The 25,078-nt window shown below is 37.1% G+C and overlaps 1 protein-coding gene across 1 annotated transcript in view; it reads left to right on the top strand.

Annotated features, from left to right (window-relative positions):
• Positions 1–6,248: 6,248 nt before the first annotated feature.
• Positions 6,249–25,078, top strand: part of CEP290 (centrosomal protein 290) — a 61,393-nt gene continuing 42,563 nt past the window's right edge. The window contains exons 1-17 of the mRNA XM_070947989.1: positions 6,249–6,387; positions 6,474–6,551; positions 7,918–7,987; positions 10,193–10,239; positions 10,865–11,008; positions 11,863–11,916; positions 14,404–14,424; positions 14,733–14,882; positions 16,283–16,465; positions 16,743–16,832; positions 16,920–17,042; positions 17,943–18,066; positions 18,644–18,816; positions 19,399–19,561; positions 20,991–21,091; positions 21,169–21,256; positions 24,054–24,166. Coding sequence (XP_070804090.1) covers positions 6,286–6,387; positions 6,474–6,551; positions 7,918–7,987; positions 10,193–10,239; positions 10,865–11,008; positions 11,863–11,916; positions 14,404–14,424; positions 14,733–14,882; positions 16,283–16,465; positions 16,743–16,832; positions 16,920–17,042; positions 17,943–18,066; positions 18,644–18,816; positions 19,399–19,561; positions 20,991–21,091; positions 21,169–21,256; positions 24,054–24,166 — 1,824 coding nt within the window. The 5' untranslated portion in view covers positions 6,249–6,285. The remainder of the gene's footprint in view (positions 6,388–6,473; positions 6,552–7,917; positions 7,988–10,192; positions 10,240–10,864; positions 11,009–11,862; positions 11,917–14,403; positions 14,425–14,732; positions 14,883–16,282; positions 16,466–16,742; positions 16,833–16,919; positions 17,043–17,942; positions 18,067–18,643; positions 18,817–19,398; positions 19,562–20,990; positions 21,092–21,168; positions 21,257–24,053; positions 24,167–25,078) is intronic.

The raw sequence follows: 25,078 nt of genomic DNA, 5'->3' as shown, positions 1-25,078 counted from the left end.
GGTTTTGTGCCTTCAAATCAGTGTTGACTCCTGGTGATTGCCTGTACAAGTCCCTTCAATTTTCTTGGCAATATTTTTAGAAGTGGTTTGCCTTTTTCCTGGAGCTCAGAGAGAATGAAAATCACCCAATTGGCTTCATACCTAAAGTAGAATTAGAGTCGATAGTGGTTTCTAGCCTGGTACCTTAACCATTACACCAAACTGGCTCTCTATCAGTGCACTAAAGCCCCCAAATTCTTCTTTCTGTTGAACTTTATCTCTTATTATTTCCAGGTAGCTCATTTGGCATCAATTAAACAATTGGTTAGTCCTTAATTTCTTTGGGGATTTTCCCCTCCAATTTCCCAGTCTAGCCTACATTCCTGAGTCTCCCACTTAGATACAAATCAGACCTCAACCTCTTTATAGGTTTCTTTGAGTTAAGAGTAAAATCAGCCAGGTGCAATAATTTGCTGAATCCTTAATAACTACAGCTTTGATATTTCCCAGGCTTATAGAGAAGCAAAGAACTGAAAATATGAATAAAGAGAATAATGTTACAAAAAAGTTAAACACTTTAAAATGTAGCTAGAACAATGAAGTCCAATATATCAGAATAAAATAAGGAGCCCAAGGTAGACAAAATGGGGGGGGGGGAGGGGAAGAAACTCAGTGGCTAGAATAACTTTCACGTAAACATATCAGATTCATGCCAATATGAATACTGTAAAATATATATGCCACTGAAATCTAAATTGTATCCAAGAGTTAAATTTTGATTATAAACTACCACTTCAGGATACCCAACTATGTCATTAAGAAATTAATGTATGTAGAAGTATTTCTTTATCCCACTTCCAAATTACCCAGAAGATGAAATTAAGAACTATTTATCTCACTAGCAGACTTCATACCCTTTTAAATTGGGTAAAGAATTCTGATTAATATACCATGAAAAATTCACACAATCTTTACAAAATATAAGCAATGCACAAAGTTTGCAAAGACAGCATGCTCCAGACCTAGCAAAAGTCATACTTTTGCCAAAGAAGCAAGCTATAAATGAAGCAGACAGGTCAATTTCAGAAGGGCTTTAATTAACAATATCCAGCGTTGGCCCTTCAAAGTGAACACTAACAATACTGCATTATACAGTATATGAAGTTGGGCCCATATGAATTATGCAGCTAGGTAACACTTAACAAGAATACATCTATAGATTCTGCCAAGCCCACAAAAGATACCATTACAGTATCTAATTCAGGTCTTTATAAACGTCACGGGTGAAGCCTGCTAGCCTTTTTGGAAATTAGTAACAGGCAAGCGAGGGGACATGTTCACATTAAAGAGAAAATGAACGCATCCTACAAAAGATCAAACAAAATCGTCCCTCGGGCTTAAACTTCACATTTGACGGACAAGTTCTGGTGTTTTTCCTTCTCCGCCCTCCCCCGTCCTTTTTCTTTCCCCATTACCTTTGCACGGAAAACCAGCACGCGCGTTAAGTTACCCAGCTCCCCAAAAGATCCTGATAGACTCTGTCCCCGCGTGTTTCACTCCGCAGGTTCCTCTACTTGGGACTGCCGTGGATGAACCCCTTTCCCCGCCATGACTTACTCCGCAGCAGCTCCCGACTTAACTCGACATTAAGACCCCCCCAACTCCCCTCCCCACCCCACAAATCAGAACGAATGAACGAACCGGAGACTCCCTCCTCAATTACGCATGCGCAGACATTCATTCTCCGTTCCCAGTAGAGCGCTCGCCGAGGCGGCTTTCGGCCGCTCCCCCACCTCCCTCTTCCCAGCATTCCAAGCGGCGGATATCGAAAGGAGATTGTCTCCAGGTCGGTGTTGGGCTGACTGGGGCGTGTAGTTTTTTTTTTTCCTACGACGCTTTCCCTGGAAAGGGAAACGCTTCGCTCCTTAATGTCGGGCTGTCCGTCCTTTTTTCCTGCCCAGTCGGCGCGAGGGTCCCGTCATCTCCGTTCCCCAAGGAGCGCGGCTCTCTTTATTGGCCGGAATTCGTTTTTTTTTCACCCGCGCTAGGTAGCGCTTTGTCCGACTCGGAGCGTTTGTCAAACGGTTCGTCGAGCAAAGCATTTTGGGACTCGGAGTTTTCTTCGCCGACTGCCCTCTGGGCATTGTAGTCCCGCGGGAGTTTCGACCGGGCGCTCGGTGTAAGTTGGAGAGCATATCCGGGCTCTTCTGAATGTGGGCGAGGGTTGTTTGATCGCGTTGCTTAGCAGCGGCCGTCCCCACCTTCAACGACTGCGGAAGTCGGCGAGGGAAGACAAAGGAAAGAGCTGAAGGTGGGAGGAGAGGCGGTGGAAAGTAAGCGAGCCAGCAAGGGGCGGCGCGGGCACCGGGGAGAGACGGGGACCGTTTCCCGCTTCTAGTCGGGATCGAGGGAAGGAGGACCGAGTGGACGCTGGGATTTTATGCCTGGCATCCCCGGTTACTAAATCTTCGCGGTCGAGATAGGGTGGTTCTTTCATATGCCTAAAATGCGGTTTACGTCGCCCAGCCCAGTTCTTCTGGTGAAATAAAGCTTTGCAGGATTACAGTTCGCTTTGTTAAAGATACACGAAATGTTCCCTATGGTCCAAATGCAGATGGTCCTCGACTTACCACACTTCATTTAGTAACCGTTCAAAGTTAAACGGCGCTGGAAAAAAATGACTTACGGCCATTTTTCACACTTAACAATCTTTGTAGCATCCCCATGATCAAAACTCAGATGGTTGGCAAATGGTTCTATACTTATTATTTATGACCGTTGATGTGTCCCGAGGTCATGTGACCCCCTTTTGCAACCTTTTAACCAGCCAAATCAAGGGGGAAGCCAGATTCATTCGACGACCACGTTAGCAAATTATCAACTGCAGTGATTCACTTAAGAAACTGTGGCAAGAAAGTTCGTAAAATGGGGCAAAATTTCACTTAAATGTCTCACTTAACAACATAATTTTGGGGCCCAGTTGTGGTCATAAATTGAGGACTGCCTGTACGTGTGAAAGGACAGCCTGCATGTATTCTGCCTCTGGTGAAACGGTCACTAATCCACAATGTTTTGGCATAATAGGCTCTGTCTCCCCTAGCATAGATAATCCTAAAGCAGCAAAGTTTTGCCCCCGCTCCTCCTTTAATGCCCAGCTAGGATCTTGAGAGAGAGAGAAGCATTGGATGGGCAGCATCACCAAAAAAGAAGCATACCAGATTTTGCTAGTGTGATCTCATGTTTTCCTGCTTGCCTTCTTGCACAAGTGTTGTGGTTACATGATTTGATGAAAAAGAAGGAGGAAAATGGTGTTTTGGAGAAAGTAGACCATTCCATTAAACACATTAAACACTTCAATTTGTGAAGAAAAGGTGTATCTCTTCGAATGATGGAAGCCATATGGAACAACAGCAAATAAAATAACATGGAAAAAATATTCTTTTAGCTTCTCCATTGTTCATAAAAATACCTGAAAAGAAACAGGTTTTGAAATTTTGAAACTCATAATCTTGTGAAGTGGAAAATATTGATCCATGTCTTTGCTGTCATCCCAAATAATGGTCTTAAAACTTTTATAGAAAGGTAGATTTTTTTTTTTTAATGTTAGGAACCATCTTTCACTGAATGTGTTAAGGTAGAGGCTGGAGGACAGACCTCTGTTTGGAATGCTTTAAACTGAATTCCTATACTAAACGGTAGATTGGATTCAATAACTGAAATGATCTATGATTGAGCTTAAAAGTATGAAATTGCTTTGGTACTTGCTATTCATAATATGGGAACCCAGTTGCTGTGATTCATAGACCGATTTACATTATTAGTATGTTAATTATGATTTATTCAGTAAACCGTTGTTAAAATGTGACTTGGCATAATCTATTGGATATTTTACAAAATGTTTTAAATAACTGAGCCGAGGTGGCGCAGTGGTTAGAGTGCTGTACTGCAGCTACTTCAGCTGACTGCTAGTTCAGCAGATCAGCAGATCAAATCTCACCGGCTCAAGGTTGACTCAGCCTTCCATCCCTCCAAGGTGGGTAAAATGAGGACCCAGATTGTTGGGGGCAATATGCTATTTAGTATACTGTCTTTGGTGTAAGCCGCCCAGAGTCCTCGGAGAGTGGGTGGCATAGAAATATGATTAATTTAAAAAACAAAACAAAACAGTCCATGCCTTGTAGATAGAAAATAATGGAATTTTAATGTTACATGGCAGAAGATTGCACTACTTAAATTTATTTTTTTCATTTTTTACATTTTAATTGTCATGAAGGGTTCGAGTGCTGTATCTTTCTCACATATCAGCATTGTCAGGTGAGATGCCCCTTGGAAGATAGTTATATCAGCAAGTACAATCAAACTGATACCTCACAGTAGGAGAGAGGATCACAATGTGAATGCTTACAGAGCCTCTGGGAAGGGGGTTTGAGATTTTCAGCTTTCCACTCTATGTACTTGGCTACCTGCTACACTAACCATGTTTTAATTCAGTGTATGAACCTTATCTCCAAATTGAGAATCTTTAACTCAGGAAATGAAGAATTATAAGATAAGGTGAAAAAAAAGAAGAAAAAAATCCTTTCTTCAACAAAAACTTGGATCTTACTTCCCAGGGTCAAAAAATTGATTTTTGAATCCTGGAGAATAGTATTTGAAAAGGCCAAAGTATTTTTTCTTATATAGTATATAGCCATGATGGCGAAGCTATGGCACATGTGCTGGAAGTGGCACACAGAGGCATCTCTCCAGGCATGCCAGCCCTCGCCTATTGCTTTTCTGGGTTTTGGTGCGCACATGTGCTGGTTTTTGCGTGCTCATGAGTGCCAGAAACTGGAATACCAGGTGACCGGCACTCCGGTGCGTGTGTGCCAGGGAGCTACTCTTCTGGATTCCGGTGCTCCCCCGAGGTCCCGCACTCCCTTTTCGGCACTCGGTGCCGAAAAGGTCCGCCAACACTGGAATATAGTATTAAAACAATGCTGTTGGTTTTATTCCATAAATCTGATGGAATTGAAGTTTGTCTCATACTTTATGTAATCTGTGTGAAATTAACTGTATAGTAGTTCTCTGTTAAAACACAATATATACCGGTAATAATGAGCTCATATTGAAGTATCACTTCTGGGATCTAGGAGATGTGCCTTTTCCATAGTGGTCCTGCCCTCTCTCTTCCCCTTGAGATCTGGCAAACTTCCATCCTCTTAACCTTCTGGAAAACCATTAAAACCTTTTTTTTTCCTCCAAGCGTTGTGATACCCAGTTGGAGCTAAATGAAACAAAAAAGAGCATGTCACAAAACTGTGTGTAAATAATATAATTATAATTTTATCCACAGTTTCTTAGAAATCAAATTGAATTTAATAGTACTAGTTTAGATAGAAACAAGATTGGCAATCCTAGTTATCTATGTTTTCATAGGTACAGACATACAACCAATTTGTGCAATGAAATTTTTGAATCAATGGCCTTCCAACAAGAGAATTCCAAAATATTAAGGATAATTGTTCTGAAATGGTATTTGAGACATTGTAGTTATCCTTTGCATTCATTTACAATCTGCCCCAAACTTACGGTAATCAAATATTTTATTAATATAAAGATTAAAAACAGAATTAAAAAAGGAAATGGTAAAGGAACCCCTCAACATAATATCAAGTTCAAGGAGTAGAATGCATACAAAAACTGAAATTGGATCATTTTCAAACGTAAAAGCTATTTTACAGGTTTTCTTATTAATTTTTACAATAGCTCCCATCTCATCTGATGGAATTCTTAAGTGATTACATTGAGGAACTATATATACATGGAAATAAAGAGAAATAAAGAGAAAAGACCGCCCTGAGTCCTTCGGGAGTAGGGCGGTATACAAATTCAATAAAATAAATAAATAAATAAATAAATAAATAAATAAATAAATAAATAAATAAATAAATGTTTCAGGTGCATAAATAAAAAAAATTGGCTTTTAGTCTTAAAATATTTATTTGACTCCTTGTATCTAGTAACATTTCATTTGAGAGTCAGTGTGGTAGTTAAGGGGTTGGACTAGGAAGGGCTAGGTGAGGTTCTATTCCACCCTTGGTTAATGCAAACTTAATGAATGCCTGTGGACCAATAACCACTCAGTCTAAACCTGCCTCACAGAATTTCTGTTAATGGGGAAAGTAAGTCCTCTACTATTTTTAGATATAATAGCTTACTAAATAAAAATACTACAAATGCTATATTAAATATTTCTGGTAAATGTAATATAACCTTTTCAATGTGACTACTTTTTTTTTTTACAGAAGTAAATGAATATTCAGGATGGCACCTATTTTGGAATGGAAGAAAATTATGAGAGTAGATCCTGATGCTTTGCCTCGTCAGGAGGAACTAGCAGATAGTTTGCTTGAGACTGTGGCCAAGGTATTTTGCATGATGTTTTCAATATGTCAGTAATTAAAGATATTTTAATGTGTACTTCTCAAATATTTATATTTTATATATTTTAGGTTGATGGTAAGGCTTTGAAAGATGAGACTCCTGCACATTTAATTCAGCTTTTTAAAATTTCTCAATCACTAATGAAGGTCAGTATTGATATATTGTTAAGATTTCTAAATAGCATCTTTATAAACATTTATTATACTTTATTTATTTATTTATAATATAATCCTAAGTGTATAGCAATCATCAAACCACTATGAATAGAGGAAAAATGCTACCCTCCCCCCAAAATACATCACATGCCACCAAGATATCATAGTAATCCTGTACTAAAGTACACATATGCTGGGCTCAATTCCTATCCTTTTGAGGGAAGAGCTAGGTCTTCATGGCCCTCCAGAAAGCTAATAGGTTAGGGGCCTTCCAGACCTCAGGGGAAAGGCTGTTATATAAGATAGATGGTTGTTGTAGAGAAGGCACACCAGATGATATCTGGTGAGATCGACATATCCACAGAGAAAAGTAGTCCTATAGATAATTTGGCTCTGTGCCATTCAGGGCTTTAAATGTGATAACTAGCACTTTGAATTGCACCTGGAAAGAGACTGGCAGTTAATATAAACTCATTTCCCAGTAATCTAACACAGACAGTCCTCAAAGTGCTGAGTAATTTTGAATAGTTCGGAGAACCAGCAAATATCACCTCTGGCTGTTCCCAGAGTGGAGTAGGAATGGGAATTTTGCAATATCCTTCCCCTGGAGTGGGGTGGGAATGGAGAGTTTGCAGTATCCTTCCCCTGCCACGCCCACCAAGCCACACCACATCCACCAAGCCATGCCCACAGAACTGGTAGTAAAAAAATTTGAATTCCACTACTGCTCTGAAAGTTTATCAAATCCATCAGTTGCATTGTAATCCCATAAATAAGCATTGGAACAGGTTCTGTTTGTGTTTATAATTCCTGGAACCTCTAAAATATTTACAGATGTATATCAATAGTTTTGCAGCACTTTAGAAAGTTAATCCACAGATATTAATAAAAATGAGCATGGTTTGTTAAATATTTAAATAGTTTAATATAAAAACATTTATGAGGCTAGAAGTAGTGAAGAAGACAAGTGACCTAAGATTTCCTGAGAAGGGAAGAGATGAGATTTTTTTTTCTTTTTGCCCATTCATGTACAGTCATTTTGAATGGTAAATATAGTAGTTGGATGAAAATGGGACAAACACACTTGTCCATAATAAACATAGAGTTGTAGTTGTTTTGGATTAATAAAAACAGCTCTGAGGTTTGTTTGTTTTTTACTTGTATACTCTTGTAGAAGAAAGAGTATAATTACATAAAGCTTATTCTTAGTTTTTTGGCATGTTTATAACATATCAATATAACTTAATATTAGGGGTTTATCTGTAATAAACTGTATCTTATTTTAAACATGTTTTAATCCATATGATTTTATTTTGTTTGCAGCAGTTATTAGTATTATTTGCATTTTCTCTAATAGATGAAAAATCAAGAAGTAGAACTGGCTCTAGAAGAAGTTGAGAAAGCTGGAGAAGAGCAAGCTAAATTTGGTAACATTTCTATAGATATATAACTTGTAAACATCTTGATACTTTGGGGGAAAATACAGAAGTATCAATAAAATGGAATTTCCAGTTCCATAGAGAAGAAACCCTATTTAGAATTCAGAATTCAATATTGTAGGCTTTATTGTTTTGCTTTTTTTTTTAATTATTTTTTCTCTTTTTTTTATTGAAAAGTTTTACAAAAAGAATACAAAAAAAATTCCCCCCCCTGTTCCCCCCATCCTTTCCCCCCCTTTATCCCCCCCTCCCCCCGACTTCCCAGAGCAAAATACAAGGTATTTCATTTAATCAAACATAAACTAGATTAATCTACTTATCCTCAAAGTACTACCTCCCCCACTGAAACCTTAACTCCACTACAGATAACCAAATACTTCTAATACTAACATTCATTCATAAGCTATTTGATATTTTCTTGTCTGATACTTATTTTGAATATAATCAATCCATCTTCTCCACTCCGATACGTATCTTTCTTGCGTGTGGTCCTTCAAGTACGCTGAGATTTTCGCCATTTCTGCTAGGTTTGTTACTTTCAATATCCACTCTTCAATAGTAGGCAAAGAGTCCTTCTTCCAATATTGCGCTACCAGCAGCCTAGCTGCTGATATTAAGTTCAAAATCAATTTAGTCTCTGAAACTGTACAGTCCGTAATTATACCCAATAGAAACAATTGAAGAGTAAATTTCAACCTTCTTTTCAAAATGTTCTGCATCACCCACCAAATTTTTATCCAAAATGCCTTGACTTTCTTACAAGTCCACCATAAATGATAATAGGTTGCGTCATTACATTCACATCTCCAACATTTAGCTTGCAAATTCGAGTACTTACATGATAATTTCTTAGGATCTAAGTGCCATCTATAAAACATTTTATAAAAATTCTCTCTCAAATTTTGTGCTTGTGTAAATTTAACATTTCTGACCCAAATCTTTTCCCACGTTTCCATCATCACTGGTTCCTGAAAGTTTTGTGCCCATTTTATCATATAATCCTTAACCAATTCAGTTTCTGAATCTATTTCCAGTAATGCATTATACAACCTTTTAATATGCATCTGACTTTGATCTCTAATCTGTTTCACCAAATTTTCCTCATTTTGCATAATCCCAATTTTTTGATCCTCCCTCCATCTAGCTTGGAGCTGACCATACTGAAACCAAGTATAAATTATCCCCTCTTCTTTTAATTCATCTAGAGATTTCAATTGCAACTTGCCCCTTTCCAAAAAAAGAAGCTCTTTATAGGTAATCACCTCTATTTTTTGCTCTGTACTTATATTTTCTATTACATGTCTGGGGTTTGCCTATATAGGTATCTTATAGTTCAGCTTATATTGGTACTTTTTCCAAACCCTCAACAATGCATTTCTGAGTATATGACCCTTAAACACTTTATCCACTTTTTTTTCATACAACAAATAAGCATGCCATCCATATAACAAATCATAACCTTCTATGTTTAACATTCTTTCTTTAGTTAAGTTAAACCAGTCACTAATTTGTGATAAAGCTGCTGCTTCATAATACAATCTTAAATTAGGCATTTTAAGACCTCCTCTCTCACGTATATCCTGTATAATTTTCAGTTTCACTCTTGGTTTCTTCCCAGCCCAAATAAAAGTATTAACCCCTTTATTGTTTTGCTTTTACTTTGCTGCTAGTTTTGAACTGTTACCTTTTACTCAGTTGGAATAGTGAGATTCTTCATTATAGTTCATTTATATAATTTATTATAAATTTCGTTTATTCTGTTATTCTCAGTCAAATACAGAAACATTGAAAACATACATATGATGATGACTAATGAGGTCCAACTTCTAAAGCTGGGCCCAAAGCATCACACAATTTCAACTTAAAGTGAATTGAATTTTCAGTTTATAAAATGAAGAAAAAAGTTTCTTTAAAATAAATTGAAAGATGTTAATGAGCAATTGAGTTCACTCATTTTTAATTCTCTGAAAGAATAGGTATATTAAATATGGGATATGCAAGGTTCAATTATGAAACATAGTATTCCTATATATAATATAATTCATACTATACACAGATAGAATCTACAGTTAATTTTTTTTAAGGAGCTGTTTTAAATACTAGTAAAGAATGTGATCAGTTTCATTCTAGGTCTTATTTCAGTGTTTTTGTCATTATATATTTTGATAACTTTGTTCTTTTTTATGAAAACAGAAAATCAATTAAAAACTAAGGTGATGAAGCTAGAAAAAGAATTAGAGGTATGTTTATTTTTGAGATAAAATATCAGCTTTAAATAGCTTTATGAATCTTATGAATCTGTCTAATTTGTATGGCGCTGAATCTTCTAAGCTACAGCATGTTGTGAGGCTTGGTTTTCGCATTTTACGATTGGTAATTTTAAATCCTGCAACTGTTTAATTTGCCTAATATTTTAAATTTGGACAATATAAAAAAGTAGGATCCTACTACATGTTTTAGAAAACTTCCTTGCATTAATTATTAATTGAGAAATCAGATTTTGGAGCATTTTTAAAATATAATACTTGCAGAGAATATGTTGAATCATAAAGTATAATAAAGTGTAACCCTATTTTAATAGTTGGGAGTTTGATTTTGCTGCTATACTGGTAGAAATAATGAATTAATTCAATATTTGTTAATTTAGTAGTTATTTTTCAGTATAGCCAGTCTAAATTTAATTTAGATTCCAAGACAGATGGTCCGCTAGAGTAAATAGCTAAATCTGATCTTACATTGTTTAGTTGCATATTTACTATATTTCAGAACCTTTCCATGAGTTTTATATTGTTTAGAATATGCACTTTTTACTTACCTTAATATAATGAAATATATATAACTAATTTTATTTTAATATTTGCTAAGATAGCACAGCGATCCACTGGAAGCCGTGATACTCGATTTCTGCGCGATGAAATTCGCCAATTGGAAAAACAATTGTCACAAAAAGACAGAGAATTAGCAGACATGGAAAAGGACCTAGACAAAGAGAAGAAAGTTAATGAACAGGTAAATTACATTAATCTTTATAGAGTAAAAGTTTGTTCTAAACAAATTAATGTTAGAATAACAATAGAAATTGAAAATTAAGACCTAACAATGCAAGATTTTTAAAAAGAAAATATTGTAAATTTATATCAACATAATAGTAGTGATAGATACTATAAATTTAGGAAAACTAAAATTGTGTAATGAAATTGTAAACATAACTATACGGAAGAACAGCCAATTGAGTCAAAGAAATTTACTCACAGATAAATGAATATAAGATTTTTATCTGAAATTCTTTCTGTTATTGGTAATACTGAATATTATCTATACATTTGATTTGAAAAATACATCTGATCATAAATAATGTGTGTGTTTTTTAAATGAAGCACTGGAACTGTTTCAAAATTGTAAAATTATAAGAAACAATCTAACATGTATAGTGAACTGAAAGAGATGCTCTCAAATTTACTAGTTTCAATAGTTCCTATGTCTAGTTTAACAAGTTAATATCTTGTTTTTAGTGCATTGTTTATATATAAGAAGCAGTAATTATATATATATGTGTCTGTGGAACTAAATAGAGTTTATTCCCTACATTGCAGATTGACTGCACTAAATTTTGGAATTGGTAAATTATGAAGACCCAATCACTTCTGCTACTGGGTACTTCTGAGAAAATGTAGCATTATATAGATTTAGTAGAAAACTGGCTAAACAAACTTTTGGATTGAAATAGAGGTGTTTTTTATTTTCAGTTAATAATTTATATATGTAAGTTTTGCAAATATGAATAATGATATTCCTAGAAAGAGACTTCTGTCTTATCTTAGGATCATACTATATAGTTTCAGCTAACCAATTTGTCATTCTAGCTTACTCTTCGAAATGAAGAAACAGAAAATGAAAACAGCAAATTAAGAAGAGAGGTTGGTATGCCAATATAACAATTTGACACAAAATAATTTTTTGCACCTGGTGCCTACTTATTTGTTACACCTTGTGTACTTTTGATATACCACTGCTATTGTGCTTCCTTATTTCCATCTTTCCTTATCTGTGCCATGTACACTAGATATAAGGATTTCCAATTTCTTAGAAGAAAGGCCATTTATTTATTTATTTATTTATTTATTTATTCAAATTTCTATACCGCCCTTCTCCTTTCGGACTCAGGGCGGTGAACAGCCAAGATAAAAACATCTATACAAAACATCACAGTTTAAAAATAAAGTTAAAATAATTTATAATTTGGCCCATAATTTAAAACTTGTCAATTAAAATCAATATTAAAATTTTAAAAACTAACCCTAAAATCAAGACAGACCGGCTAACTGGAAAAAATGAGTTTTTAGGGCCCGACGAAAAATCCGAAGGTCGGAGATCACTCGTATCTCTGGGGGTAGATTGTTCCAAAGGGTAGGTGCCACCACAGAGAAGGCTCTCCTCCTGGGGGTCGTCAGCCGGCATTGTCTGGCCGACGGCACCCTGAGGAGGCCCTCTCTGTGGGAGCGAACCGGCCGGTGGGAGGCTATTGGTGGCAGAAGGCGGTCCCGTAAGTACCCTGGCCCTAAGCCATGGAGCGCTTTAAAGGTGATCACCAACACCTTGAAGCGCACCCGGAAGTCCACCGGAAGCCAATGCAGCTCGCGCAGGAGAGGAGTCACATGGGAGCGCCCCGTCGCTCCCATAATCCCCCGCGCAGCCGCATTCTGCACCAGTTGGAGCCTCCGGGTGTACCCCAAGGGGAGCCCCATGTAGAGAGCGTTACAATAGTCCAGACGAGAAGTGACGAGTGCTTGAGTGACCGTGCGTAGGGAGTCCCGGTCCAGAAAGGGGCGCAACTGGCGTATCAGGCGAACCTGACAAAAAGCCCCCCTGGCCACGGCTGTCATATGCCCTTCTAAAGACAGCCGCGCATCCAGGAGGACACCCAAGTTGCGGGCCCTCTCCGTGGGGGCCAATGATTCGCCCCCAATAACCAGCGATGGCGTCAGCTGGCTATACCGGGACGCCGGCAGCCACAGCCACTCGGTCTTGGAAGGGTTGAGTCGAAGCCTGTTTCTCCCCATCCAGACCCGCACGGCCTCCAGGCACTGGGACATCACTTCCAAGGCATCATTGGGATGGTCTGGGGTGGAAATGTACAGCTGAGTATCATCAGCGTACTGATGGAACTCCACCCCAAAACCACGGATGATCTCACCCAGCGGCTTCACATAAATGTTGAACAGGAGGGGCGAGAGGACCGACCCTTGCGGCACCCCACAAACAAGGCGCCTTGGGGTCGACCGCTGCCCCCCTGTCAACACGGATTGCGACCGGTCGGAGAGATAGGAGGAGAACCACCGCAAAACGGTGCCCCCCACTCCCAGTCCCTCCAGCCGGCGCAACATGATACCATGGTCGATGGTATCAAAAGCCGCTGAGAGGTCTAATAGGACTAGGATAGAGGAAGAACCCCTATCCCGGGCCCTCCAGAGATCATCCACCAACGCGACCAATGCCGTTTCCGTGCTGTACCCAGGTCTGAAGCCGGACTGGAGCGGATCCAGATAGACAGCTTCATCCAGGTACTGGGGAAGCTGTCGCGCCACCACACTCTCAACAACCTTCGCAATAAAGCGAAGGTTGGAGACTGGACGATAGTTAGCCAAAACAGCCGGATCCAGGGATGGCTTCTTGAGGAGAGGCCTCACCACCGCCTCTTTCAAGGTAGGCGGCAGGACACCCTCACTCAAAGAAGCGTTAATAATCCCCTGGAGCCAGCCTCGCGTAACCTCCCGGGAAGCCAGCACCAACCAGGAGGGACACGGGTCCAATAAACATGTGGTTGCGTTCATCCGCCCCAAGATCCTGTCCACGTCCTCGGGAGCCACAGGATCGAACTCCTCCCAGATAACACTCTCAAGGCCTGCCTCAGTCATCTCGTCTGAACTAACCCAGTCGGCGGCCAAGTCTTCCCGAATCTGAGTTATTTTATCATCCAGATACTGTACAAAATCCTCAGCTCGGCCCTGCAAGGGGTCCTCCCGCGCTCCCAGATGGAGGAGGGAGCGGGTCACCCTAAACAGGGCGGCTGGGCGGTTATCTGATGACGCGATAAGAGCGGCAAAATAACTAGATTTCGCCGCTTTTATCGCCACTAGGCGATTGTTTAGTTTCATCCAGTCATAACAAATGTTTAAAATCTTCTGCAATGACAAGATTAGTCTTTCAATCTAGGTAATTTCTGATTCAGTTTATGGATTTTCTTCATCATAAAGATATATAATATTAAGTTCTTAATGTGCTTGCTTGGTAAGATAATGCTGTATTACTTCTTCCTTTATGTTTTTCTCTTTTCTGTTTTGCCTGCTAAGTTTGGTCCCTTAAATTTTCCTCTTTTTTCTTGTTCTGCTCTTATTTTTTTTAAGAAAGCAAGAATGAAGAAAAAGGTGAGGATTAGTGTTAGTTTCTGTGTTCAGTGTATTAGCTTGTTTCAATAACTTAATTTAAAAATTAGATTCTTTAAATGTGAAAGGGCCAATTATAATATCAAGTCCCTGGCCATACTTGGTGCATAAATAAAAATTAAAGTATTTCAGGTGGCCATCTAGCCTCCACTAGAATATATCCAATGAAATGAAGTCTCTCTGGTTTATTACTTCTAGTTCCCTTAGATCTACTAGCATATTTCTCAGTTTCAGAAAGTATTAATATCTTATCTTCAGCAGTTTCATATTTTAATCATCTTTTTCTGCAGAATGAGCAGCTTCGTCAGGATGTTATTGACTATCAGAGACAATTAGAAACACAAAAGGAAACACTTCTCTCAAGAAAAGAAGACTCAGATTACAGGTCACAGTTATCAAAAAAGAATTTTGAGCTTGTTCAATACCTAGATGAAATTCAGGTAAATTTCAAAGAGTTGCTCAGTAGAACAAAATGGTCAGGCCTGACTCTAATTTAAAGGAGTGCAGACCTTACTGGTGTATTTTGGGTTCTTGGTTTTGGTTTTTGTCTAAGAATAAGAGCAAGGTAATTTTATATAAGATCCAAAGATTTGTCGTGTTTTTCCTGCTGTTTGGCATAGTAAGCTAATGGCTGGCAACTAATCCATTATTCATTTAAACATATAAAAATTGTATTCCATGCAGAATTTAATTTTAGAAAAAGATACTTTGTAGTTCAAATTGGTGAGATGGAGATTTAGATTGTGTGTGTGTGTGTGTGTGTGTGTGTGTGTGTACCGTATTTTTCGCACTATAAGACACACCGGACCATAAGATGCACATTAGATTTAGAGGAGGAAAGCAAGAAAAAAAATCTGCCTCTCAGCATCCATCTGTTATTCATCTTGCTAGCATCCTTACAGCAAACAGCCTGTCAGCTTCAGCATGTTTTTGCAGCCCCAGTGTGTGGCTCATCAGGGTTCCATTCCGTTGCGCCCACCACCAGTCAACTGAGCTGAGCTGCTGTCACTGCCGGGGAACACTGGACTCTTTGCTGCCGAGCAGCTGATTGGCGGTTGGATCAGCCTCCTGGAATACTGCCAATCAGCTGTTCTAGGCGGCGGCAATTCCCGCCGCCACTGATCCCCACTGCCTAGAACAGCTGATCAGCGGTATTCAGGGAGGCTGATCCAACCACCAATCAGCTCCTCAGCAGCGAAGGCTCCAGTGTTCCCTGGTGGCAGCACCAAACGGCTGCAGCGGTGACAGGTGGTGGTGGCGAACGCTGCTGCTGCATCAACCCCCCCTACCCCGCCTCAATAGTCGCTCTGTAAGACGCACAGACATTTCCACCCACTTTTGGGGGGGGAGGGAAGTGTGTCTTATAGTGTGAAAAATATGGTATATATGAATTACCATTTTTTTAAATAAAGAGTAGTGAAATATCTGTAAGGGGAATAAAGGGGTGTAAATATCTTCAGGGAAGTCAGTAGCATAAATCATAAATCTAGTAAGAAAAGTCCTGCCAATTTAGTACAATCAAAATTAAACTAGTGATGGGACAACTCAGAAGAAAATTTAATATAAAATGAAGGGCTTGGTTGTTAGTTAGAGCATAGCATGTCAGCCCATCATGCTAATGAGAATATATTTTTTCAGGTACCCTAAAACATGCCAAAACCCATATGTTGTTTTATGAACTAATTGTAATAATTTGTTTGGATGTCCCTGCAACTTATTATTGTATTGTTATCTTCTAGATTTTCTTAGGGGACAATTTAATATAGCTTAATCAATTTAAGAATTGCTTCTTATATCAAAACATACATTTCATGGAAATATGTCTGTTTTACATTTGTAGAATTTGACAGAAGCTAATGAAAAGTTAGAAGCACAAAACCAGGAAATGAGAAAAAATTTAGAAGAATCTGTGCAAGAAATGGAGAATATGACTGATGAATACAATAAAATGAAATTTATGGTGCAACAGTCTGATATTGCCATGGACCAGCTAAGAAAGGAAAAAGAGCAATATAGACTACAGGTATGAGTCACCTTGCATACTAGGAAGCAGATACACAAAACATTAAAATTAGAGTACAAAGGATTAAGTTAGTAATGTTGATTTTAGGAGTGCTAAATAGTACCAAATTTGAAGTTCATTTGCAATACACTTACCATAGCCTTATCCATTGAAAAAAATATCAGTATCTTTTACGTGTAAAATTGTAAGAAAGCAACTAGTTTCCAGTTATGTGTACTGCAAAATTTCCATTGACAAACTGTCAATAGCTTATATTATGAATTGTATTTCAATGCAGGTGCGTGAGCTGACAGAGCAACTTAAAGCAAAGAATGAAGAAGATGACCCACTTATGGCAGCTGTAAATGAAAAAGTGGAGGAGTGGAAGGTACTTCACAACTAACAACTGTGTTTTAGCGATTTGTTTTGTGTTTTGTCATAATTAAGATTTTTTTTGTCTCCTTTTATCTTGCAGAGAATTTTGGCTTCCAAAGATGATGAAATAATTGAATATCAGGAAATGTTGTTGACTCTGAAAGAGAAGCTGAAAATGGCCCAGTTGGATGCTGACAAGAGCAATGTTCTTGCCCTCCAGCAGGTTTGTATCCACACATTTGTGAAATAAATATGCACATTACTAAAAAATATAATGCAGTAATTATCTTCACAACCCACTTTTGTATGGACATATCTAGAAACATATTTTAGAGAGTTGTATTTATTTTTGCAGCATTTTCAATATTTTACCACTAAATTCATTACTTTTAATTGTCCCCCTTCCCCCCCCCCATAAAATGTGCTATATGAGTTTTAAAATCTGTTAACATAGTTGACTTGAAGATGAAGCTGAAGGGACAGAAATGTTTGGTGAGGAGGTCATTATGTGTTTGGGAAGTTAATTGCTTCCTTAATGCAGTACATTTTAAAATTTTGAGATGTAGTGGGGTGGGAGAATGGAACATTGCATAGTTCCTTTTTGAGTAAGGAGAACTAGGGGGAGCAGTTTAATTGCATGGCCTCAACAAGGATTATTTGGTTGTTCCTCTCTGACTCTTCTAATGACATGTTCCCAACTGTCGCCCTCTACCCTTCAATCTCATGCCAGGTTTTCCCCCTATAGCAATCTTACTTCTTGCCTACAGGGGAGCTCATGGTAGGCATCACGTACAAGTCATTAATGCATTAGTTTATCCTGAATTTAGGATAATCTGAAATACCGGTATACGTACCTCATGTCTATTTAGAAGAAAATGAAATCATTGGAGAGAGAGCATTTAGCTGTGATTAATTTAGCTGACATTGTCATAAAGTTGTAAGCTGTTTATTTTATTTTTATTTCTCTGCTTTATTTTTATTTATTTTTTTGCTCCCTTTGCTTATCCTTCTAGACAATATCTGAACTCTGTGTTGTAAGTACTTTTGTCTTTCTGTTGATCATTTTGGTGTACTTTAAGAGCATGTTCCATGTATTATTTATTAAGTAAAAAACTCTTTTTAGGGTGTTCAAGAAAGAGATAGTCAGATCAAACTGCTCACTGAACAGATTGGACAATATACAAAGGAGATGGAGAAAAATGTATTGATCATTGAGGATATGAAAAGAGAACTCCAGAAAGATAAAAGTAAATATTTGAAAGTGTTTCTGTACTAATGTCAATAGGTAAACAATAAAGAATTGATTGAATGTTTGATTATAGCCTTAAATGTTAGTTAAGAAGGAAAGCAGCACATCGGTAAGCAGTTGATATGCTGACACTTAACTATGAGTAATAATATTAGGTGGGATTTTGAATTTATTTGTTCAGAAGAAAGGATGATTTCTTTCGGAATATATACCCTAATAATGCATTTAAGGACATATTTCAGGATAATTTACTTGTTCTTTTGTTTCACAAGCAAATATATAAGTAATAAGATATTTTCAACTTTCCATTGAAAGACTTCACTGGCCACATATCAAAGTTTTTCAGGAGTTGTTGCTACTTCATTTAATTTGTAAGCCTGGATTTTATGTCCCTGATTCCCTTGGATTAAATTTTTATAGTGAAAGGGAAGCTGATTTTTTTTTTTTAAAAAAAAGAATTTACTGATTGTTAATTTTCCACTATATTTTTACTTTCAATGTCACATATTGAATATATGTTTCTCCTTTCATTTCTATAGGAATATTAAATAATTAGACATTTATTTTTATTTCAGGCAGGCTATCGATTACTCAACAGGATCGTATTTCGGAAATGCAAGGAAAGTTACAGATGCTGGAAGAGAAAGTCAAGGATAGTGAAAGGACAGCAGAACTTGCAGAAGCAGATGCAAGAGAAAAGGACAAAGAACTTATTGAAATTCTGAAGCGAGTGAAAGATTATGAAACTGTATGTCTTTTGATTGGTGAAAATATCTTCCAGGCAGAAACAGTCAATTTTCTTAAAGCTGAGAAAGGCGTTCCCTCACCAGTAGGGGGAAATGTATACCAGCAACTGATGGGACAGGAGCTGGGGAAGTATTGGGCCAGAATCAAAAGTTCAGGAACATAATTTTCTTACGTTATTCTCTCTCTCTTTGTTTTCTGCACCCATTTTTTATCTATTATTCTTGCACATGCTAATTAATTCACTCATTTCATTATATTATTCATGCAGTCACAAATTGCATATCATCACTTCTCTTGCAGTCATGCACATACACAATCTACATTCATCTATTTTTAGTTTGTTACATTTGCATTTAATGAATGTGCAAATAAGCAGGCAAAGGAAGAGTTGTTTGTCTTGGAAGTTTTCTCTTTATATCTCCTTCCATATTTTATTTGTTGGCTGAAAAATGCTAAAACTGAGTTTGAAAGATAATTAACGGACTTCAGGTCATTCCAGTTTCTCAGATATTATATATTTTATATGTATTTTTGATTTTAGATTGATAATATAAAACTATTTTCTAATCTTTTCTTTTCGAAGGGAATATATGGCCTGGAAGATGCTGTTGCTGAAATAAAAGGTTTAAAAAAGCAACTCAAAATAAGAAATAGTGAAATTGAAACATTAATTAAAGAAGTTAATAAACTTGAATTTAAAATCAATGATCTTCTTGATGAAAATGAAGATCTTCGGGAACAGCTAGGTATGACCATATCAGATTTATTAGATAACGTATTTAAATAATATATTTAGCATGTCTTCGTTACTTTGTTTTTTCAGGGTTTTTTTAAGCTGTCTTGAGTAGAACTAATAATTTCTTCATATGTAAATTTGAGCAACAAGCCTTCTGATTCTTTGTAGACAGAATGGCTGATTAAAGCAATTCTAAACTTTGGTCTGGATTTTAAGAGCATTGAGACGGTGCTTAGCAGAATGACACTTTTACTAACATTGGTAGTATTATTACCATTGTGGGTGCATCTGCAGTATGGTAGGAAGTGGAAGTGGAACGAAAAGTGAGGAATTCTTAAACCATATGGAGGGATTTTTTTTCTTCAGATTTTGATCTTTATTTTCATTTTATTAAGTTTACATATTAAATTGTTAATATTAAGGAGCTCTGTGTTAACTAGGTCAGTTGGATTTGTACAAATCATCTTCACTGTCTCCCACTGATTTTTTGCCATCCATGGTCATACTGTTTTCTCTGTTACGGTAAGGAAATATTTCTGAAAAAGACTCAATCAGTCATGGGTGTTTTAGTTTATGTATGTCTGAATATGTGGCCCTCAAAACAAGAAAAACAATATGGAGTTACTTCTAAGCAGTTCCCTTTATTGTTCCTCACCCATGGATAGAAATCATGCCAAACTAAATAATTACTTACATCATTAAAGATATATTCAGAAGTTCTATGGAGAGCTATCCCGATCCTCTTTCTCTCAACCAAACTATCTAAACTTTGCTGTCACTTGCTATCCTGGGAATCCAGACTATATTCCATCCCAGTATATGTTTGTGTGTGTGTGGGTATACATGTGTACACAAACACACACACACACAAATACACACACTTCATGTATGCACACACCTATACACATACATATTAAGAATTAGGATTGTTTTCCTTTTCTGCATAGAGAACAAATATATGGAAATTCTGAGAGAATATTTATAGCTCAGGGTTTAACTACAAGATCTTTGGTGCTGTATGAGTTCGGTGATATTCTTGCAGATGTTTTGTTACCAGACTATAGTAAGTAACATTATTCGTGCACTACCAAGCTCCGACAAAACCAAGAACCTAATAGTAAATAGTTAAGTCTAGAAGAATTAGTCCAATGCTACTACTATTATCAAAAGGTGGTCTGTTTTTGCCAGGTTTAGTAAGAATCTGCATTTTCAACATAACTGAATTTAGAAATGAATATTGGAGGAAAAAGAAAATGAATACAATGACTGAGGTTTATGCTCAGTATAGATACTTAACTAAGAAACATATGAAAAGTGTCAACAAGATGCTATGAGGGAACAGATACTTTCCCTCAATGCACCTTTCCATATCATCCAGTCCAGCAATTACATAATCAAATCTACAGATAATCTCTAATGCATGATCTGTTTCATTTTAGGGCTTGATCCAAAAACAATGATTGATTTAACTGAACTGAAAAATAGCAAAGCATTAAAACAACAACAATACAAAGCTGAAAATCAAGTCCTGCTGAAAGAGGCAAGTAATAATTTTCACTTAATGCTTTTCATAAAAATTAAGGCACAAAGAAATAATGCCATTTAAATTCAATGCAGATTGAAAGATTAGAAGAAGAAAGAGTTACCCTGAAACAACAAATCCGTAAATTGGCTCAGGAGAAAGGAAGAAGAGCTGCAACTTTAGGTAAAATGGTACTTATTTTTTTAAAAAATAATTTAGCAATGAGATAAATAATAAATTGATTTTTCTATCATTCCTGGATCAATCTAAACATATTTTCCAATATTTAGGAGTCAGACTGAATAATTCTATTATTTAATAATAATAAAGTCACACAGAATCACTTTGAATAGTGAGATAGGCATACAAATGTAATAAAAAAGAAATAAATTCTTAGTTTTATTGCACATGTTACAACAGCGGTTCTCAACCTGGGGGTCGCGACCCCTTTGGGGGTCGAATGGCCATTTCACGGGGGTCGCCAAAGCCCTCTCTCACCCCCCCCATGCCTTCACTCACCCTCTGCCTCTGCTGGATCGCCCGGTCGCCGTTCGTTTACCCCGCCCACTCCCAATCTATTGCTGCCTCCGGAGTCCCAGCTAATGGCTAGAGGGGGAAAAAACTTTAAATTCTTGCCGCGGGGCTTCAAAGAGCCGTCCTACTCTCAGCTGTTTTGCGGAGGGATCTGTTGCTAGCTAGCTACAAAGAGGTAAATTCCTGGAGCAGATTTTTTTCCCCCTAGCTATGCTGAAAAAGCAAAATTGAAAGTAAGCAGGGTCTTGGCTGCAACATGACAAAATGAGGCAGAGAGATTTCTTTTTCTTTTTCCTCACCAAAAAAGGTAGGTGCAAACTGCAAACAATGGGAAATTTAGGGCAAGAGGAGGTTCAAGATTTTAAAACACAGAAGAAAAAAAGCTCTATTTAACTAGGGAATTGTAATAATTGAGATACTATTAATTGCATATTGTGTTGAAAGCAGAAATGGTTAAGTTGTGGTTTGGAGGAATATATGGGGGAAATTATTTGGTTTATTATTATTGGTAAATATAATTAATTGATTTGTAAGAAATTGGATTGCATGGAAATAATTGGAATATTCATGTTCATATTGATTAATGTACAAAAAAGATAGTTATATAACTAATTGATTTATATTAAAATGTTGAATTTGTATTAAACAACTGTATTACATAATTAACCAATGTGAGGATGGATATAAAAATAGATGACAATGGGAAGGGGTATAATATAGAATAGAAGGGAAAAATTGAATTTGATTAAGATTAGAGATGAGGATGAAGGGTAATATTGGTTTTTTAAAAAAATAGATGAGGAATAAATACGGTAAAAAGGAAATATAAAAATTGTAAATTTAATTGAAATGACTAAATACTGTGTTGGAAGAAATATCCTTCTGGGTTCTGCTCCAAGTGGGGAAAAAGACACTGGAAACATGGAGACTGCTTGGAAAGATGGTTTAATGGTGGACAGGATCACATGGCTTGATGGAGCCCATTGTGTTAGTTTCTGTTGCTATTGTGTTGCAAATGTCCTTTGACAAAGGATTGAGTTTCTGCCTCTGGCCCATTAACAAAGGGTGGGGGGCAGGAAGGTGGGAGTTGCTTTGTCTGTAAAATATGCTTCTCCATTTCTCATACAGGAAAATATAATATTCTGCCTTTTTAATATTTCCCAAAATATTTCATTCTTCTAGGAAAGGGGTGGGTGCTAACCTCCTACAACTGTTTAAATTTGTGAACTGGCCAAATACTCTGTTCAAAGAAAATACGTTGTATGTTTGTATGTGTGTTTCTAATTATTGCTATTTATTGCTATTTGTTCTCTTTTATTCTTTAAAGTTTAACAATTCATTCTTTATCTTAATATCTTAATATTTGTTTGGGGTTGGCTTTCTTCCCTTTCATCTTTTTTATTGTACAGCAATCTTTCTCCTCAAACCTACCACCTCTGTCTTTTCTTTCTTTCTTACTTTCTCTTCCCCCCCTTCTTCTTCTCCCTACTTCCTCTTTCTTTCTCCTTTTCCTCCTCTCTTCCTCCCTCTCTTACCTTCACTCCTCCTTTAATTTCCCTTCCCTTCCTTCATCCCTCTCTATTGCTGTATCCTTTTATGCATATGGACTACTCAGAGGGCTGAAAAAGTTATTTTTGACTGGTCCTCGCACTTTTGACCAGTCCTCGAACTTACGACTGTCCTCACATTTTACGTTTTTTGCCCTATCTTATACCATGTTGAAGAGAAGCAGTAGTGAAATGAGTGACATGGTTGTTAAGAATGCTGCACAGGCATAAATGTGAGGATGGTCATAAGTGTGAGGACCAGTCAAAAGTGCGAGGACCTGTCAGAAATGACTTTTTTCAGCCCTCTGAGTAGTCCCTATACACATAGCCATGGCCACCCGGTCACATGACCAGCTAGTCACGTCCACTCAGTCACATGACCTCCAAGCCACACCCACAAAATAAGCCACACCCACAGAACCGGTAGTAAAAAAAATTTAGAACCCACCCCTAGTTGGGGGTCACCACAACATGAGAAACTGTATTAAAGGGTCGTGGCATTAGGAAGGTTGAGAACCACTGTGTTACAAGTATGATGTAGTATTTCATTTTGAACATAGTATTTTCCATTAAACTATATGGAAAAGAATTTGCTAAATCTTAGTACTGTGTCTGACCTATATGTCTTTTTATTTAAGTAGTTTTAGTTCTATAATCTACGTCAGGTTAATCAGTGCTGATAGTTCCCGCCTCTGCTTTATGTGATTCTTCACTTATTTTGCACAGCGGGATAAAAGTTTGAGCTGCTATTTTTTATATGATGTTGACATCTCCTGTCAATCTAAGAGCGCCAAACATTGAGGATTTTTTAACATTTTCTTTGGTAAAGTCTATTTCTTAACTTTTACTTCTCAGATCCGCCCAAAGTTAATTTTGTGTGAAAATTTTGTTCCAAATAGGACTGGATGCAGATGATCTACAGCTGATTGATACTTTTACTGAAGATTTAAAGATGAAAAGAGAGAGATCTGAGTTAATGAGTACATCTAACTTTGATAAACTTAAAACAAAGGTAGCCATTCTTTTGAACTTCCAATTTGACTGAATTCTGAAAGTATACAGTTTAGAAATAACTATTTATCACACACTGAATACAAGAAAATTATTTTAAAAACTGATTCATAATGTGTAATACTTTGTTATTTCCTTATGTGGCTGAGTAGAATATTAAGCATTGTTCATTTTGAGAATTATAGTATACATAAAAGGGAGAAGAAAGCATACTTTAGGATAAAATAATTTTTTGTTTTTCTGAAAGATCTGTGGAATTAAATTGAGTTTTTCCAAGTTTGTCTGAAAAAGTGAAAAAGGTTTCTTTTCTTGTTCTCAACTTGCTCCACAGGTACAAGTGGAAGATAACAGTGATAGTTCTAAGGCTTTTACAGTAGATGAGTTTTACAGTTCACTAGAGCAAACATCCACAGAAATTCTAGGGACAGCTTTATGTTCAGTCAGCAATAAGAATTCGAACAGCGCAGATTGTCCAGTTTCATTTTCTGTGCTGGAAAGAACTGAAAGGGCTGATAAAAAGTATATACGAAGAGAGGAAAGGGAGATGAAGAAAACAGAAGCTTCTTGTCACGTCCAAATGCCATTGTGCTCTGTACAGAAATCACTCTTGGATTTTCAGGAAGGGCTGCCATCTTCTCTGCTCAGGAAGCCTATATCATCCTATATAGTGCAGGAAATCCTATTAAAAAATGAGGAAGATAATTCTGAGATAAAATTGATGGATTTGAGAACAGATTTGCAAGACACCGGCAAAAACCTATATTTTTCAGAATCATGGCCAGTAGAGCTCTTGGAAGGAGAATATGGTCAGTCTTTGAAGGCATATCAGGTAGATCGAGTTGAAAATCTCATAAGACAGCTGAGGAGTGAAATAATGTTTCTTAGGTCAGAGGTGAGACACCTTCCATATATA

The sequence above is a fragment of the Pituophis catenifer genome, unplaced genomic scaffold (assembly GCF_029215685.1).
Source record: "Pituophis catenifer annectens isolate HBS135680 unplaced genomic scaffold, rPitCat1.0.hap2 SCAF_7, whole genome shotgun sequence".
NCBI lineage: Eukaryota > Metazoa > Chordata > Lepidosauria > Squamata > Colubridae > Pituophis > Pituophis catenifer.
Note: the sequence above shows the minus strand (reverse complement) of the source record. Positions and strands in the feature narration are given on the sequence as shown.